Genomic DNA, 18,236 nt, shown 5'->3' on the forward strand with positions numbered 1-18,236 from the left:
TTTTGATGTATTTGTTTTATTTCTTAAGGGAAGCATTCTAAGTAATCCCATCCTATTTTTCTTCATTTCATGACTATTACCTCTACCTATGACTTTTCCAGTCTAATTATAATTTATATACATTTTTGTTAGCTCTGAAGGCTCCTTGCTGTTAGATTAAGAAGGTACACAATGAAATTTACCATCTGCACTGAAAGGAAGAAGTCTAACTGCAGCAGTAGCTAGCTGAATACTTTCCATATTTGTTTTCTTCCTCCAGTCATAGAGTGCTCTGCCTAGATCTTACATTTGCATGTTTAGGTCAGAGCTCATAGTTTTCATGTGACTGTTCAGCTCAAGATTAAAAAACAGGTTGTTTTTTAGGAGTGAATGAATTTACTCAACTGAGAGAAGAAGAAAAAGAAAAATAAATCTGGTTCCAGAAAACCGTGGGGGTCAGGGATAAGGAGGAAGCATGGCAGTTCATGCATGTAATCCTTAGTAGGAGAATATTGAAGAGGATTGCTTACCACGTCAAACAAAAGGAAATGGTAGTCTGTGCAGTGAAGAGTGTGAGCAAAATCCGTTGAAGGACGAGATACGTGAAAAATTCAAGAGAGTAGGAGCCTAGGTTCTGGGAAGGAACCAGTTTTAAGAGAAAAGGGTAGACAAAAGGTTTGTTTTTATTGGTAGTGGTATTTGGTCTATTCTGGTATTAATAGAAGCCAAATCTTCATAAGGATCTTTTATTCTCGACGCCTGGCTGCAGTTTACTGGCAAAGAAAAAGGAATTGAGTTAGCTGCACTTTCTGATGCCAAATGAGATAAAACCCTGTCACAAGGGTGGTGTTAAATTTGTACTTTATATGCAGGGAGGTATAAATGTTGCTGTGTATGCATATAAGGGATGTAGAAAGAACACGTCAATTATTGAGTTAGAGAGAATAGCTGGACAAATAGCAACATGTAGAATTTGTAGTGTTTGCCTTTTAAAATATCACATTTTGTTCTATTGTTACAAATACTGAGTAACTTTTCTCTTCTTTTTAACAGACTCTGAAGGCAGATCCAGAAGAACTGTTTACAAAACTGGAGAAAATTGGTAAGGGCTCTTTTGGTGAAGTTTTTAAAGGAATTGACAATCGGACTCAGAAAGTGGTTGCTATAAAAATTATTGATCTAGAAGAAGCAGAAGATGAAATAGAAGACATCCAGCAAGAAATCACAGTGCTGAGTCAGTGTGACAGTCCATACGTAACTAAATATTATGGATCCTATTTAAAGGTAAGATACTCACAGATGATGGTCATTTGATTTCATAAGTAATTCTTTTTCAAGTTGTCCAGTCTTGCCTGTTTTCGTTGGCAAGGTTTCAATCAAACCTCAGTTGAAGAAAATGATATTTTTGTCCTTTCAATTCTAAAGAAAGAATGAGTTACTGTATTTTGTGAAGTATGTGGCAGAACTTAATAGAAAACAATGCACATGCCTTGCTATGTCAGTACAGATAGAAATTAATTTAAATAACATCAATTTGTTAAGTTTGTAAGTGATATGTTTAGATTCTCTTAATATTTGGAGAATGTAACTCTGTTTTTTAAATTTGGAAAATGTAACCTAGGTCTACATTTGAATTGTCAGAACATTAAAAACAGTGTAGTATCAGCTGTTTTGTGAAGCTTGAAAGTTTTTGTCAAGCTGTTTTTCGGAGGAGACTAAACCTAGCTTTGGTCTGAGCAGTTTAAAAATTAAAATCCAAAAGTTAATTTATTTACACATTAGCAAACAGCACATTAGCTGTAAATGAAGCTAATGGAAGGGATTTCCATTAACTGCCTTCTGATCCCTCCCTCTGCCGTATTGATTAGTTTCAGGGTTCAGTTTTAAGTGTGCCAGATAGAGGGTTTTGTTGTTGTTGTTGGTTGTGTTGATTTTTTTTTTTAAATTTAATGGATATGGTGTTTTATTACCTCTAGAAGGTAGTGAAAATATCTGAAAGCTTGTGGTAGGTACTACCTTATTTCTTGGTCAGACTTTGTCCCCACTGGATGGCTCTTCCTTCTGTGACAGTGAGATGGCAATCCAGATAAGAGATTACTCTTTTGACAGAGTTGGAAGTTACAAGTAGGCAGAAAATCCTGTGAAATTGATTTTCAGTCTGCTTTTGCTTTTGTGGAAGCATTTTATTTATCAGCAAAGACAAGGTTCTGAAAGGGGGGACTCTGTTTTATCTCTGGATTTCTGACATTGCCAGTTAATTTCCAAGTTAAAAAGGATTTTTTTCTGAATCCAGGAGGTGCGTTACTGAAGGGACAGATGGTTTTTCCTTTCTTCATTGTACTCTGAATCAGTCTGCTTCACAAAGTAAAGCACTGAGGGCTTTGTGAATGCTTTCAGACCTGATAACCTCTCACCAGTACTGGACTTAGAAGTTACGTATAGTTTAGATCTTGGAACAGGAAGCACATATTTTGGCACAGTAAATAGGATACATTTTTCATCATGGCTTTTATTACTACTTTTATAATTTCTCAGTGTAGGTTTGGTAGTTACCTGAAGTATGGCAAAAAGGCAAAAGTGGTATTTCTCTCCTGGACTGTCTCTCTGCTTGAAATGGGCTCATTTTAGACAAGTAACAGTAAGGTCTTAAAGGATAAGGGAAATGAAATACAAGAAAAATAGTTATAAGTTTGGGAATGCCACTCAGTAGTTTTTAAAATGTATAATAGCAGTGTGGCTGAAAGAGAATCCAGTGTCCAAATCTGCGCTGAGTGAACCTTTACATTTTTGTAAAGGTAGTATGGCAACTGCTGCTTTCCTGAATTGAAGGAGAGAGGAGACTGTAGTGCTGGTAGCCTGAATGGGTTTGACTGGATGTGTCATTAGTGATGTTTGTGCTCATTGTTGTGAAGAGGATCTTGTGAAAATACTTGACCTTCCACAACACTTGTCAAGTGCAGTAGCCTGTGAATTTACTAACTTGTGTCAATTTTCTAAGATACTGCACTAACAGCAGCTTTTGGAGGAAAGTACAGCTCTTTCTAGAGCTAGTAGGATGTACAGCTAGTCGTTTTTATTCATTATTGCAGTTATTTGTGAATTTATATTGTTTTGCAAGACACTTGGTACTATAGAACCTTTGGTCTTCAAGGTGAAAATCTCATTTATATATACTATTGAAAATTAATACGTGATTGGTATTAGGTGAGGCTGAAGTGACAACCTGCAAAGGAAACATTTTGCAGTTTTATTAGCTCTCTGAAGTAAGTGTCATCATGATTGTGTGTGTATATATGTATCTGTGTGTATACGCACACACATACTCTATTAAAAAGGACTATGTTAATTTTTGAATGAATTGATTAATATTGGCTAAGAATCTAGGTTTGTTTGCTGCAGATCTTTTTTGTATTTGCAAGCCAGGACTGCCTTGTGTAGTTCTAAGACTTTGACCATCTTTTACCTCTGACAATGTGATAATCCATCAGCAAGAATGTTCAACACATTAATTTTCCACGTCTTGAGTGATTAGGAGATAATTATTTCTTCCATGACGGGACAATTTAGCTCTAATTACAGAAAGATACTAATGTTTTCTTACACAATGAAATTTTTTGAAGTGAGCAAGTGGGAAAATGATAGGATCTTAGGTTATATTGCCAGCCACTGCAGCGATCGTTATTCTCTAAAGCCTGTGCAGTGTGATGTATGCTGGCCATGTATCTGTTGGATCTTGGCTAGAAAGAGGTACTGTTTATAGAGAACTCTTAAATTGATTTTCTATAAATTATTGCTGGCAGACAAATAGCAATTCCAATAACAATTTCAATCGGTCTAATTTTTTCCTTCTAGCTCCAGATCAGATCAGTCTTTGTTTCCCTAGGCTTCCTGCATATCCTCTTGTGAGCTGAAGAGGTATCTTATTACGTAATAACTTTTTTCCTAAGTACTCCCATGTCAGTTGTTAAGTAGGAGTAAGTATCTTTTATGAGAACTTTTTGGCATTTATTTTGTATGTAGCAAGTTTCAAGGTACTGGAAAGAAAAAATTCTATCCCATTTGGGACAGTGCAGACCTGATGATTACTATTTCATGTCCCTTTCTAGAACAAGTTTATGCAGTTGCAGAATACCTGTTCTGACATCCTTTAAAATATTTGACAGGTTTTAAGAGGAATTCTGTATTTTCAGCAAAGGTGGTTGATGGGTATTGCCATGAAAAATTTTATATTTTTGAAGATTCTCTAATTAGCCAGAATGTTTGGGTGTTGGATTGAGTTTTTTTAAATTTTAATTTTTTAAAATCATCTGAATCATCTGTCTTTGAGAAATCCTTGTATTGTTCTTCATTTACTGTTATTCCACACCTGCTTCAGTTAAGCTACATTATACATGCCAGTGTGTTAAGGGACCTGTTGCTTGAAATTTTAGAAGGCTTATATAATACTGCTGTACTTGCCTGAGGCCTCTTACTGTCTTCAGATGATGTTCATGAGAATTACTTGTCAAGCTTTTGGTGTCTTCTGCATGACATACGTGGCAGTGCAACTTGAAATGAGTGTTATCATTTCATGAGTTAATGGCAGATAGTTTGTCCTAGAAATTTGCATTTAAAAAATAATTAGTTTCTAAAGTAGGGAGATATACTCAAATACCTTGTTAAATTTTCATATTCTAGTTTTTTTTAATATCATAACTTCATCTTTTCAGAAATATGTTGGCTTTATAGCATCTTGTTTCATATCAGAGACAAGCCATATTTTGATGTGAAGCAGAGGTATTACTGTTTTAACACAGTGAGTCTTAAATACAAAGCGTCTTACTGCTTGCATAGACCAAGTCTTCCATTCCCTCTAGACTTTGTTCTTTACATCTGTTGTTGGAGATTAGTATATAATTGCTGTCGTCAGAGTTTATTCAAATAGAGCAACGAGCACGGGTGAAGTGGGTACTAGTTTAGGTTGTCATCTGAATAGAAATTAAATTGCAGAACATCTTTTTGTCAGAAACCCAAAGGTCTTTATATAAAACAGAAATGCAAATGCGTTAAAGCTACATCTTAAAAGAGAATGTCTTCATGTTCCCATTCTATTGGGACCAAGGGCTTTTGTCTACTGTAGGAGATAGTAAGTAAATGGAATGTTGCTTTTGAAGCATATCAAAGGGTTTCTATGGGTGCGTACATCTAGAGGGACTGCTGTTCCTTATCTGCCATGATGTGTTAAAAAAGTGTGTTAATGAAGTTGGCTTAACAAAATAGGTAGTGACTCCCATTGTCTCTGTGCTCTGGGAACCCTATCTACTCTTGCTGTCTTCCAAGTGAAAGGTTCATCTGTTCCATCTATGATCTGATTAAATACCCCATGGACAGTAAATTTATAATTCTTTTTAGATCCTTATAAAATTAATTCATGAAACTTCTCTGGGTTTCTTTAGATTTTAGATAACAGCATCTGCTGCTTCCTTCGTAATGGAATAGAGTGTCTTTGTGATTCTTGTTAGATTTATTTCTTTTTCTTTTAAAGTCATGTAAAGTTGTTTGCTGTCTCTCTGAATTTTGCCATACTGTAACTCTTTAAAAGTACTGCTATGCTATTTATTCTAATTTTTTTTTCTGTCTAGGAGCTTGTCAGCTCTGCTTTTTGCAGCTTACTCTGCTTTAACAATTTTTAAGGAGCTTAGTTAGACTGGGTTCTGAAGTTGTTTCTCTTGTCTTTTTTAGGCCAAGTAGTTTGGAATCTGTTTTGTTTCCAAGATTGAGGTGCCTCTCTGATAAAGTTATTAACAAAACTGAAGAAACATGAATTATTGCTTTATTACAACTTCATAACTTTTTCATATTTCTGTGATCTTGGATTATTATTTGGAAACATATAAGAGGAAATTAATTTGTCTTTATAGAGAAGAATAGTTTCTTGGCTTTTTTGCATATACGTCACTCTCGAAGCTGAGGTTAATATATGTATATGGATAAAAGCTGAGATCAGTATGTTATATATGTATATATACATTAAAAAATCTTTAAATTCCCTGTCCTAGACTGCTATACATATGAATATAATGATAGAGCAAACGATCACCAAGTAGTTTCAAAATCCAATACAACTAGCAAGTATTGAGCTAGTCTTGTGTTATGTACTCTAAAAAATACTACTGTCTCTAAGGTCATGTTTTTTCATCCTTCAGATGTATTTCTCTAGCACACTTCGTAGCTGTTGAAATACTTTCTTTTGAACTTCCTAACCCAATGCGAATCAGACTGTTTATTTTTCCCCCTCTCCTTTTTTTACCCAGACAACTTCCCATTCTGTAAAAGTATTGTAAAAGTTCTTTAAAATAAAAAAGTATGAGAAGAGCTGATGCTGGTACAGTTCATAAAGGATAGCTGCTGATAATTTTCATTTTAGTCTTTATACCTGTATGGCTTTCTATTTCACGTCTAGGATATAATATAGTTATTACTGTTAGTCAAGCTGGTATGCTTCTAGTTAAATTTTACAAATGACACGGTATACTGTCATGAAAAATACCTATACTCACTTCTATGAAGTTTGATTAACTGAGCTCTGTAGAACAATGAGTTCAGGCAAATGAAGTCTAGAAGTAACGGTTTATTTTTGAAAAGCAGTGATTCTGAAAGTGCTGTATAGTTTATTTTAGGTAATCAGATGAACATGAGGTTTGTAAGCAGTGCTGTTGCTGAGCCAAAATAAAACTTGTATTGGCTAGGGCTTTGGTGTTTGTTACAGGGCATCAATGAGGCCATTCTTGGAATAATACAGCCAGTTCACAGCGAGGCTCGAAAACTGTAATACATTCAGTAAAGAGCTTCAGGAACAGTTTGAGGTTTGGAAAGGCTGTGTTGCAGAGAGAAACTGAAATTCAGGCTTGCTTATTCAAGAGAAGGTTTGGAAGTGACTTGATGCGTATATATGAAAGCTTTTCCATGTGTAAGTGCTGATAGTTCAGTGCTTTCTAATCTGTTATGCCAAAATACAACATGATGTGATTGCTGACTGGTCAAGCTAAGCAAATATCATCTGGTAATCATACACACTTTTTAAAAGGCAAGACAGCTTAACTATTGGAAAACCTTTTATGAGGTGGATTTTATGTCACTTGCAGTTATTTTTTTTAAATCAGTATTTGCTGAATTTAAGGAAGCCTAAAGTTGAGTGCCTCAGAAAACTTAAGGACATTTGGATATGTTGAATGTTCTTGCCACAGCAATCTAGGTAATGTGAACTTGAATATGGGTGTTTATATGTGGCTTCAGTAAGTTTTAAGTCAATGTCCTTTTGCTTTACAGCTTTCACTGGTTTACTTTTAACATTTATGAGCATCTCTGAATTGGTGTGTCTTTAAATGTTTGCTGTGGGTCAGCTGGAAGCTAATGGACTTGGTGCCTTCTGTCCTCATTTGATACGGCAGGCAGCCTGTGTCAGGGTGGGAGAGGAGAGTGGAGATTTTTCTGCGTAGTGTTGGGACTGTAGAATCCACTGCAGCACGGACTGCTACCTCAGCACAGGGAGAAGTGAAACGTATCAGTAGTTTCTCGATGCTCCATCGTTTGTGTTGTGTGCTCAGCCCCACAGCAGCAGCTAGTGCCCTTTCAGACTTGACTTATGCAAACTACCATTGCTAAACTTTGGATGGGAGTTAGGTACACTTTAATGAAGAAAACCTGTAACTTGCTCTCATTTTGCCCACTACAATTGCGGGCATGTTGCCATTACTGCATTTCGTGAGGACTTGAGGCGATGGAGTGCCTTCTCTACTCTCTTGACCAAAGCCAGATGGAATTGCCTTATCCTGTAGGAATTCCTGCAGTTGAAATGAGAAGGAGACTGGGACTGCAAATTCTCTTGTTGCAACAGTGTTAGGGGATGAAATGAGGCACAGGTTCCTGTGAGGTGATCCCTGATCTGATGTGCTTACATGTCTTCTGACGCCCCTGGTAGCCTGCTCTGTTCTCACCAGGCAGCACTGGCCTCCAGAAGAGCTGAACAGATGTTGCCTTCCTTTGTCCATAGTAAATGTGAAACGAACATCTGGTTGGACAGCCCTGAAAGAGGTAGCAAGAGAGTTTCTGTCATGGTTCTGCTGGGCTTTCAGATCTAGTTGGTCTCCTGATTTAAAGAAGTTGAAAGCTTCTGTTGATACAGACCCTAATGGCCATAAATAAGACAAAGATTAAAAGGGTGTGAAAGAACCCATGAACTCTTTCTCTAGCACAAGTGGTTTTGCTGTGAGGCCCTGTTCTCATATTTAAAACAGTTTGTTTCCTTCTTGTTTTAGAGATAGTTATCTTGCAGCTCTGAACCTTTGTTGATAGTACTGTCTTTACTACTTGTGTCTTTCACTGTAGCCATTTGCGGTGGTCTTTAATGAGAAAGGAGTCCTTTGCTTGCATTGTCTTTATTCGAAGATACTGTTTTGAATGTGAATTTAGAAACTTTTTATTCCAATGCTTTTCTTCAGCCGTCCAAGCAATTATTGTCACTTTCTGGAATCTGCATCATATGGTCTTATTTTTCTGAATCTGTGGAAAAACCTACTTAGTTAACAGTGGTTACTTAAAGAGTTTTCCTATTTATCAGTGTAATCAGTTCCACACTGTTACTCTTATGGCTAAATACTTCTTACTGTACAATTGTATCAAGATTGGGAAGCATCACTAGTATAACTCAAAAAAACCTGAGAGTTCACAATAACTATGTTGTATTACTCAACGTTTAGGTGCTTAACCGTGTCATGTTATTCTGATCTTGTTTTAAATAAAAATTTAGAGAGCTCGATGTAAATAATAATTTGGAAGTAATACGTTTGTATTGTGCTTGTTGCGATGGCCTTAAATGCTGCCTCTGTACTGCTCTGGTTGCCAGTTTCTATATGGTATGAAATACTCGGTGGGTAATTTCACATCTTGGTACCTGCCTTTAGGCAGAGCTAAGAGGTTGCTGCTGCTGAAATAGGCAATATCTTGTTCTCCATTCTGCTTTCATGTTCCTGCAATTTTACTTGTATTGGATCTGTTGACTGCAGAATGACTTCGTTCGCCAGGGAAACAAGTTTCCCCAATACCTTCTCCTGCCCCTTCCAAAAAGAGCCTGGCTCTTAAAAAGAGCAAACCCCAAACCCTTGCAGGTTAGCCGGTCCAGACCTGTGGCTTCAAAACTACTAGGTCCAGTGCCAAAATCAACAACAACGACAAAAACGGTGAATTGGGTGGCTCAAAATTGGGAAGTTGGAGGAGAGAGAGAAGGACCACAGCTTTTGTTAACAGCTTGCTTCTGTATTAGCTATAACGTGAAGAGTTTTGTTTAGTTTAGCTGACCAGACCATGATGGCACAGCATTGCTTTCTTACAGCATGTAATATTGTTTATGTCAAATATCGCGTATCTTGTGTGTTAACTGCTGCAGTTGGTGTGGGCCTGTGAGATATCTGAAAAGTAAGTATTAGTAGGGCATCTAGGTGCAAGCTTTTTTCTGCTGCTGCTGAAAGGGGAAGTCCAACTCTGCCTTGTGACTGGCTGCTTCCTCACCCTAGCAGCAGAGACCATTTAAACTATCAGTGGAGTGATTCAGCTCACTGAGTAGGCAGGGGACAAATTGCCTTTTTCTTTTTCTTTTCTTTTTCTTTTTTTTTTTTTTAAATGAGGTAGGGAGATTGTACACTGGTGGTTCGGATTGGTCTGAAGTTTTATGGGAGCACACTGCCAAATCCATGTTTGGGAAACCTATTTGATCAGCTAACAGTAATGCTGAAAATGCATGTGTGTGTGTATTTGTGCCCAGGTTCAGGTGGAGTAGTTCCGTGGGCCGGTTCCCCATCTTGTTGCCCAAATAGGCTTCCAGGCACAAGGCTTTTCAGCTAGAATGTGGCCAATAGCACTGTCAGGCGACTGGCACTTCGTTGATCCACTGTTCTCTTGAACCTCTAAAAAAATGCCATTTCAGCTGATAACTTTTCTTTACATATCTCTATTATAATCTGCTCTTACATAATGACTATGTGTCATATTTTTAATGTGAACATTAGGAGGCTTGTATTGCTCAGTTAACTTACTTCAATACTTCGGCATTTGTACAGTTCTTTGAGTTAAATGAGTCCTAGGTCTTCATGTGGTCTGTATGGAGATAGTTGTATAAAAGCAGAGAAATCACATTCTTTACATTAGAGAATATTACCCTATGGTATGTTACAGGGCATGTTATTAAGCATGTTGAAATGGTTGAATGTAGAACTTTCAGAAAGTGTTATCTGGAAAGAATTGGTTAGACACAAAAATATAGAACTTCAAAAGGAAAGTTTCATGGTGAATAGGTTCATGGACTGTACTAGTTCTAAAACATCACAGTTCTTCTATTCAGGAACCAGTGTTTTAAATCAGATTCTTAAGATTCTTTCCATTTTGTTTTTTTCATCACACTACTAAATTTGTAAGCTGTTGCCTAACAGTTGAGATGTAACAGTTGAAATAATAACTTGGAGGTACTGAGGCTTTCTCCCTCTCTGCTTTCTTCAACAGTTCCTTGAAACAACAATTGGTAAGAAGGAAACAAAAACATGGGGGAGGAAGGCAGAATGGAAATGATGGATAAGAAGGGGTTTTTAGCAGTAATTACAGGTCAGGGGAAGAGCTGTAAAGAGAAAAAGTGGAAAATAATAAGGGAAGTGGAGTGGTTTGGTTTTTTTTTTTTCCAGAAAAAAAAGTGTTCTACAGGGATTGGAGTGATAACCTGGACAGAAGTCTCGAGTTGAAAATCTTGGGCGATTCTAGAGCTGATACATAAGACTTCATTACTAGTAAGAGTTTTGAAGTAGGATTGGGTTATGAATATTCAGTAAAGGAAGCAGTGGAAATTAAGAGCAATGTGAATGCAAAAGGTGAAGGTAAAAGAGGTGTAAAGATCTACAGGCTGCAGAGCAAGGATGCAAAAGATCTTGGAAGTTGTATACACAAGTGGTGAAAAAAGGATTAAACTGATGGGTGGATTGATATTTGCAAAGAGGTATATTTGAATTGTACCTTTCATTTTGAATTTAATTTGATGTAATGGGTAAACAGAAATAGATTTAAGCATTAGAGCAGTTGGTTCTTTGTACAATGGAGGTGGAGGAGTTCTTGTGCCTCATATTTTGTTGGAAGTTGTTTGTGTCTGATCTAGAGAGGGGACTAATTCATAAAACCCCTGAGTGTTGTTGATGTGAACTACTCCAGTGAAATAGGTTTAAGATACGTAGGTGCAAATGGGGTGACATTTTGTGAAAAAAACCAAAACAACCCAACTTTACTAATCTCAGTATTCATTGGGTGCAAGGTTCATTTGTTAGTTCTGCTTTTGGTGTAATGCAGTTAATCTGGACAAATGAATTCTGTAAACTAATGCAGATTCCCATTGGAATGCTTCCGATTTCCCATTTTGGGGCTTTGTACAGTTTTTTAATAACCATGGGATATAACCAGTAAAATTCAGTTCCATATGGAGCTTTGATTATAGGCTACATTTTTGTGTTTCTTGCCTTCTCGGTGACTGTCTGTAACAGGTGAATAGACAAAACGTTGGGACTGCCATAGAACCATGTAAGTCACCCATTAATCGTAGAATGGTTTGAGTTGGAAGGGGCCTGAAAGATCACTTAAGTCCCACCCCCTGCCATGGGCAGGGACACCTTCCACCAGACCAGGCTGTGCAAAGCCCCATCCAACCTGGCCTTGAACACTTCCAGGGAGGGGGCATCTGCATTTTCCCTGGGCAACCTGTGCCAGTGCCTCACCACCCTCATGATGAAGGATTTCTTCGCTATGTCTAATCTAAATCTACCCTCTTCCAGTTGACAGCCATTACACTTCATTCTATTGCTACCTGCTCTTGTAAATAGTCCCTTCCCAGCTTTCTCATAGGACCCCTTCAGGTACTGGAGGGCTGCAACAAGGTCTCCCCAGAGCCTTCTCTTCTCCAGACTGAACAACCCCAACTCTCTCAGCCTGTCTTCATAGGAGAGCTGCTCCAGCCCTTTGATCATCTTTGTGGCCCTCCTCTGGACTAATCTTCACATGCCTCTTTAAATGGACTTCCTGGGAAAAGATCTGCCACAGATTGCAGTTAGGGTTTTTCCCCCATGAGGTAATGACTGGATACGTGTGGTTATGAGGGATGACCGTTGTCAGCCTCACTAGGTAATGAAAAAACTTCACACTTAAAAGAATAATGGTTGTAAGGAATAGGATTTTTCTCTCTCCTACTGCTGTTTTTTGAAGTGAGAAAAGGAAAGGTGGATGGGCAGAGGAAGAGTATGGACTTGCATACACTTATTTTTCCAAAGAAGTGGTTACCCACTCCTTTAGGAAGTGAAATGTGTACAGTTCTTCAGTTGTATAAATTTCTTGTGTTTACTAGCTAGGAACTGGTTTTACAGCCAATACAAGAAATATGTGTCTGTTTGCTTCTACTACAATGTACTTTGGTAGAAAAGTTATAAACCAAGATTGCCCGTTATTTTGGAGCTCTGGGCAATCATGTGCTTAATATGACATGCCTAGGCTTGTGACAGCTGGGCTATAAAGATTCCTTTCTATGTGCCTAGGAGGTGTGCCAGAGGGGCTGTGAATATGGACACTGTTAGAGATGACTCATGCTAAGGAAAACATGGAGCTCGTGGCTTTGGCATGTTGGCATCATGCAAACACAAAAGTCTGCTAAATGTTTAGCAGAAGGAATCTTTTGTCAGTGTGGTGACAGAACTTGCACTGTTTTGTTTTTTCCTGGCAAGTGGCTCTGCAAGCTCTTACAACCAGCTTATGGCAAAAAGAATGCATTTGAGGATTAATTGTATACTGCTGTGGCAATTGCGAGAGGTAATTGTTGAGGAGTGACTGCTGCATTAGATTGTAGAATACATTGACTAGGGTGTATGTCTGGAAAAGAAAATGTGATGGTTTTTCTTGATCTGAAGAGAGCAGTAATTTCAGAGTTTTGGAAAATTATTCCAAAGACAAATAGCTTTTTAAAAATACATTATACATGCACAAAATACTGTATACCGAGGTGGTTCTGCTTAGTCTGAAAAATCAACAGTTCTTCTCTTTCCTTAGTCTCTGTTCTGCATTGGCTACCCAGCAGATGCATTTATTTTTTCCTCTGTGGTTGAACATGTTAGATGGCTGACAAACCTTGATTGAAGGACGTAAATGCGCCACATGCAAAACCACAATGATTTCTTTGATTGCAGGGACCTTTTGGCCAGCTTGCAGTAAGGACTTGTGTTTAGAAGAGAACCTTTGGGCTCATCTGTATCTCCCTCCCCTCAAAGGGATGGCAGCCCGAGGACAGCTAGCATTCATCCTGACGCCAAGACACTTCAAAGGAGGTAAGCGCCTCAGAAATGCTCCCCAGACAAAATACTTCTCAGTCATGCACCCCAGTGTGGTAATATTCTTTAGTATAGCATTGCTGTCTCCTTAAGGTTTCTGTTCATGGCTCCTTCATGAATTTTTTTGAGAACGCTGTGAGGCCTCATCAACTGGTTGCAGTCCCCTTAAGATTCATGGAGATGTCTGTCCATTGCTGTCAGTAATTCTGGTCCATTTGCTTAGGAATGTGCCCCCAGTGTGAGGGGAAAAAGACATTTTTTTACTTCCTGGGGTTGTACTTGGACATGCTCTCGTCCTTCCCTTATTTTGTTTTTCATATTTTGGATGAGATCCAAACTCGAGCTTTTTTCAATTCATGACTCTTAAGGATAAAGTCAGAAGAAAACCCCAAAACAATGAAAGAAACCAACCCAGCTTGCAATCCACACAGTTTCAAAAGGGGTTTTTGTGGTTTTTGGTTTTTTTTTTTTAATGAGTATCTTAATATCCAGATGACTTCCACCTAATTCTTTGTGTGTTTAGATTTCTAGTGAGCCTTATCCCAGGAAAGTTTTGTAGAAACAAGTTACTGCATTTCATTTTCCTGAAGCGAAATACATCTTTAGGATGTTTTTTTCTTCTTAAAAATGCTACATAGATGCAGCACAGCTGTTTATGTCTTCCAGATGCCTGTGTAATAATTATTCAGTAGAAAGACCAATTTAAAATAAATTTAAACACAAAAATTCCACGTGCTGTTTAAAATATGTTTTTTAAATAAAAGCAGACTTTTTAGGCGTGATTTCTACCCGATCTCCACCCACCTTCAAGTCACTTGTATGAATACTCAGCTATAGTTCTTGCTTTTCTTATTCTTACTCCAGCAGTCATTGCATGAAACCCGCTAAAGCATGGCTGGAAACATAAGGAAGAACTTACTTGGGGTTTTTGTTTGTTTGGTTTGGTTTTGTGGGTTTTTTTGTTTTTGTTTTAATTAGAATATTTAGGAGTGTAGTAGATCATTAGTAAGTAACTCGTATGTTTGCTGATTTTTTTTTTTAATTCTTTCTTTTTCCTATGGGTGTATATTTGAAGACCATAGTTGGCGCTCAGGTCCTTTAAACTGTAACTGTTACTAAGTCCTATATGACTGCAGATGCTTTCTTTAACAACTTCTGCCTTGGTTTTTTGCCATTTATGACAAGTGTATTATTTAGTAATCAGTTTGATTTCTTTAAACCTAAGACAGACCTTTCTGCCTGTGTAGAGTACTTTTAATAACTGCCATTTAGCTAGCCTTCTTATTGTATTTGTTATATAAATACAGATGTTCGGTAGATTGTAACTGAACTATGTTGAGGCAGTAAATAAGTGGATCATGCTATAAAGTATTATCCCACTTAATTCTACACTTGGATAGCTTTGGAGGAGATTTACCTATGGATATTATAAGCCACTTGCAGATCCTCAAGACTTAAGTTTACAGGTCCTGGCTATGTTGATAGATTAAATTAGCTTGGGTTTTGCTTGACTTCATTCAAATGTTTGGTTGTTGTTGGGTTTTATGTTTTTTTTTGGGTTTGTGGGGTTGGTTTGTTTGATTTTTGTGGGTTGTTTTGGTTTGGGATTTTTTGTTTGTTTGGGTTAGTTTTGTGTTTTGGTTTTTTGTTTTTTGTTTTTTTTTCAAATGCAGAGATTTCTTTTACAGTAGTCAGCTTCCTTAGTTTCACTGGAAAATTTTCTCTTGTAATCTTCTATACTTCGTATGTCATATGTTGTTCAACTGTAGGGATTTGGATCTTTTTCTTAATATATAGTTTTTCCACTGTGTGTTATTTCTATACCCCTTGTTCTGTTGTGCAAAGAGGCAAACCAAATATTTGCATTCAAAGAAGGAAACTCTTAGAAAACTCCAAATCTTTTTTTGGAGATTATTCTAACACTTCTTTTTTTAATCTCTACAAGGTATTACTGAATGCACCAAAATGAGCAGTAGCACACTGCAGCTTGTGTAAATCTTACCAGGCTCATTCTCTTCTTGTAAGACAAGCTAAATCACAAATACAATTTATTTTTTATTAGTGGGTTGCCCTTTCCTGTGAGCAGATGAGAAGGAAACAAAGACACCTTTTATTTCCTTTTTTTGATAGGCCTTTTAGCATCAGGGGAAGTGGAGGTGGTTTTGTTTGTTTTGTTTTGTTGGTTTTTTAAAAATAAAATTGGTAAATGCCTACTTCTCTAGGAATTCAGTAAGAAAGAGTAGAAACAGGGCTGAGAATTGCTAGACTGCTTTCTAGTCTAAAAATATCTGTTGATGGACGTGCATTCTGATAAATGAGAGGCCTAGCTATAGGTGAGAAGCTTTACATTATTTGGAGGCTCTGGAATTCATGAAATACTTAAAGAATTAATTTCAAAGATAAATCTAGTTATTGCTTTGTCAATTTTTGATGGAGGGAACTGGTATTCAGAGCAATATTCTTTCACTTTGGAGCTTACAAACTGCTAGCAGGATTCAATTGTTCATTTAAGAAGCAAAACCAATTTGAACTGTTCTCTTTAGTAGTATACCAGTTGATCTGCTTCAGCAGGGCTAGATTTTTGATAAATATCTTAATTTGTATTTCATACCTTTCTGAGAACACTGGTCAGTACTTGAAGACTCTGCTTTAAAACATAGACTGTTAGTTGTGGCAGAAGGGGAAGGGAGATGGCGATTTATCCAGAGGACCTCTTTGGTGGCTAAAGCAACTTGGGAGTCTTTAGCCTTGTTCTCTCATAAAATAGTTTCTCTTGTCCTTCAAAGCCAACAGTTGTCTTTCTGTGCCATCTGACTTTCAGATGCTCTGATTCAAGTGTCTTTAGGAAATACTACAGTTTGTTTTTATTTAATGAAATCTGTGATGACATAAACAAGTAGCTTCCCCCTTGATAAAATGGTGCACCAATGTGTACATGCTTGTGTTGTAGTTGTAGGTGGAAATAGATGGAAGAACATTAGCAGGTGAATAGACTGGCAAAGAAAAGTCCAAGTGAAGGAGACGGCGTGAATATGAACTCACTGTGCTTCCTAGGAAACATTGCAATGATGATGGTGGTCTTTATTCCTTGTAGTGAGGCTGGGGTACGTTTTGTTCATTGGTATGGAAGAAAAACAGTACTGTCTTAGGAAGGTGCAGTGACTTTGCACTGAAAGAGTTTTGTCTGGCTTTGTCTTCTCTGAATACAGTTCTAAAAGCTTGTGAAAACATAGCCTTTCTTAATAGCAGTTGTACAGTCATAAATCCTAGATATGGAGAGGTAGAATTGGTTTGTCCATTTACAATGGAAAGGGGTTGATTATTTACTACTTATGCTAACAGAATTTGGTACCCAGGGTGTTCAAAGTTTAGAGAAACTGCAGTGTAAATAACTTTCTTTTGTGATCGGTAATTCTATCCTTTGTGACATCCCTTCTGTATGTCAAGAGAGTTATTGCATGGCATTAAGCAATCCAGCTGACATCTGGATAGGCTGTTTGAAGTTCAAGGTGCATTACTTACCTTCTCTGTCCAAGAGTTGTGTGCTGGAAGGAATGGCACGAAAGCAGATAGTGGTACGCTATTCATTCTGCACTGGTAACATATGGCAGCACTAGATCTAGTTCTGATTAGATTTAAATGGAATCAGTAATATAAGGAATTACAACTGGTCAAGAAGTGACAAGAATTTAGGCCATGAGGTAGAGCTGTATGTATTCCTTGGCATAACCATGCATTTGTTGGATAACAATAATACCTACCTTGTACTGGTAAAGAACTCACTTTTGGTATCTGTTCTCATACTAGTCTGTGGATCTAGAAATTGAACAGTCAACTGACAACTGGAAAGTTTGCAAAGCCTGATGAATTTCAAAGATCTGACGGCAATACGTCGAGTCATTCGTGCCTTCTCTCTGATAGCCTAGAATTTTCTTGTGCATGTATTCTTTTTATGAAAGTATAAGCTCCTGGGGAAAGGCGTTGAAAGTATTTTGGAAGTCTTGATAAATGTTTTCAGATTTGAGACATTGGCAACATGTGGTGGCATGGAAACGTTTGGGCTTGTCAGAGAAGCAAGAACCACAAATAAATAAATGGCATTTCCTGTCACTGTCTCAATGGATCATTTATGGTATACTACAAACCTTATTTTTTTCTCATCGATCTGTATTTTATCTTGTATGTAAGCTCACAGCTGTCCATGTAAGTCCCAGTGAGGACTCAGATGCCAGGGTGTGCCTATTCTTCATCCTGTATAACAAGACACGGCTGCAGTTGTCACTTGATGATCAAAGGAGATGGTGAATCGATAAAACAGTGCCTGAAGCTGAACTTGATGATTGTGAGGAAAGGAAAGCATTTTGAAGAATTTAGATATATGAGCAATCATATTTGTTAAGGTGTATTTCTCTTGGTTAATAATGTCTTCCTCTTTTTCTGGAAGGTGTCAGAGTGCTAGATGTTTTCAGATTCATTTTAAACGGGTGGTTTTGTGCCTCTGTGTTTGGTGGGTTGCACAAGCTTCTTTTTGGGGCTGGACCTTTGTTGGGTGGTGAGAGAACATTTATTGCATTATGTGATTCTGCCACCTGGTGGCTTTGTCGTGCAGCATGGGCTTCAGGCGTATGGTTAAATACACAGGTGTGAAGAAATCCTGCAAAAAAAATCCTGCTTTCCTTCCTAAGCAGGGAATCGGTGAGCAAGGTTGCTTTGAAGTACATGTAGAAGATGAGCATCTAAGAATCAGTGTGCAAGTGCATGAGAAGGTTCTGGTTGCTACACCTGTCATACTTACATATGTGTATATATACGTGTTTTTATACGTGAAGCTAACAGAAGGCAAATCTCCATGAGGACTGGTAATGACCTGTAGCAGGA

General features: G+C 37.7%; 1 protein-coding gene across 1 annotated transcript in view; it reads left to right on the plus strand.

Annotated features, from left to right (window-relative positions):
- Positions 1 to 1,032: 1,032 nt before the first annotated feature.
- LOC104544776 (serine/threonine-protein kinase 24) overlaps positions 1,033 to 18,236 on the plus strand; it is a gene marked incomplete at both ends in the record, with an annotated part of 24,675 nt that continues 7,471 nt past the window's right edge. The window contains one exon of the mRNA XM_010189736.1: positions 1,033 to 1,263. Within this exon, the coding sequence (XP_010188038.1) occupies positions 1,033 to 1,263 (231 nt within the window). The remainder of the gene's footprint in view (positions 1,264 to 18,236) is intronic.

The sequence above is a fragment of the Mesitornis unicolor genome, unplaced genomic scaffold, assembly GCF_000695765.1.
Source record: "Mesitornis unicolor isolate BGI_N332 unplaced genomic scaffold, ASM69576v1 scaffold34218, whole genome shotgun sequence".
Lineage (NCBI taxonomy): Eukaryota > Metazoa > Chordata > Aves > Mesitornithiformes > Mesitornithidae > Mesitornis > Mesitornis unicolor.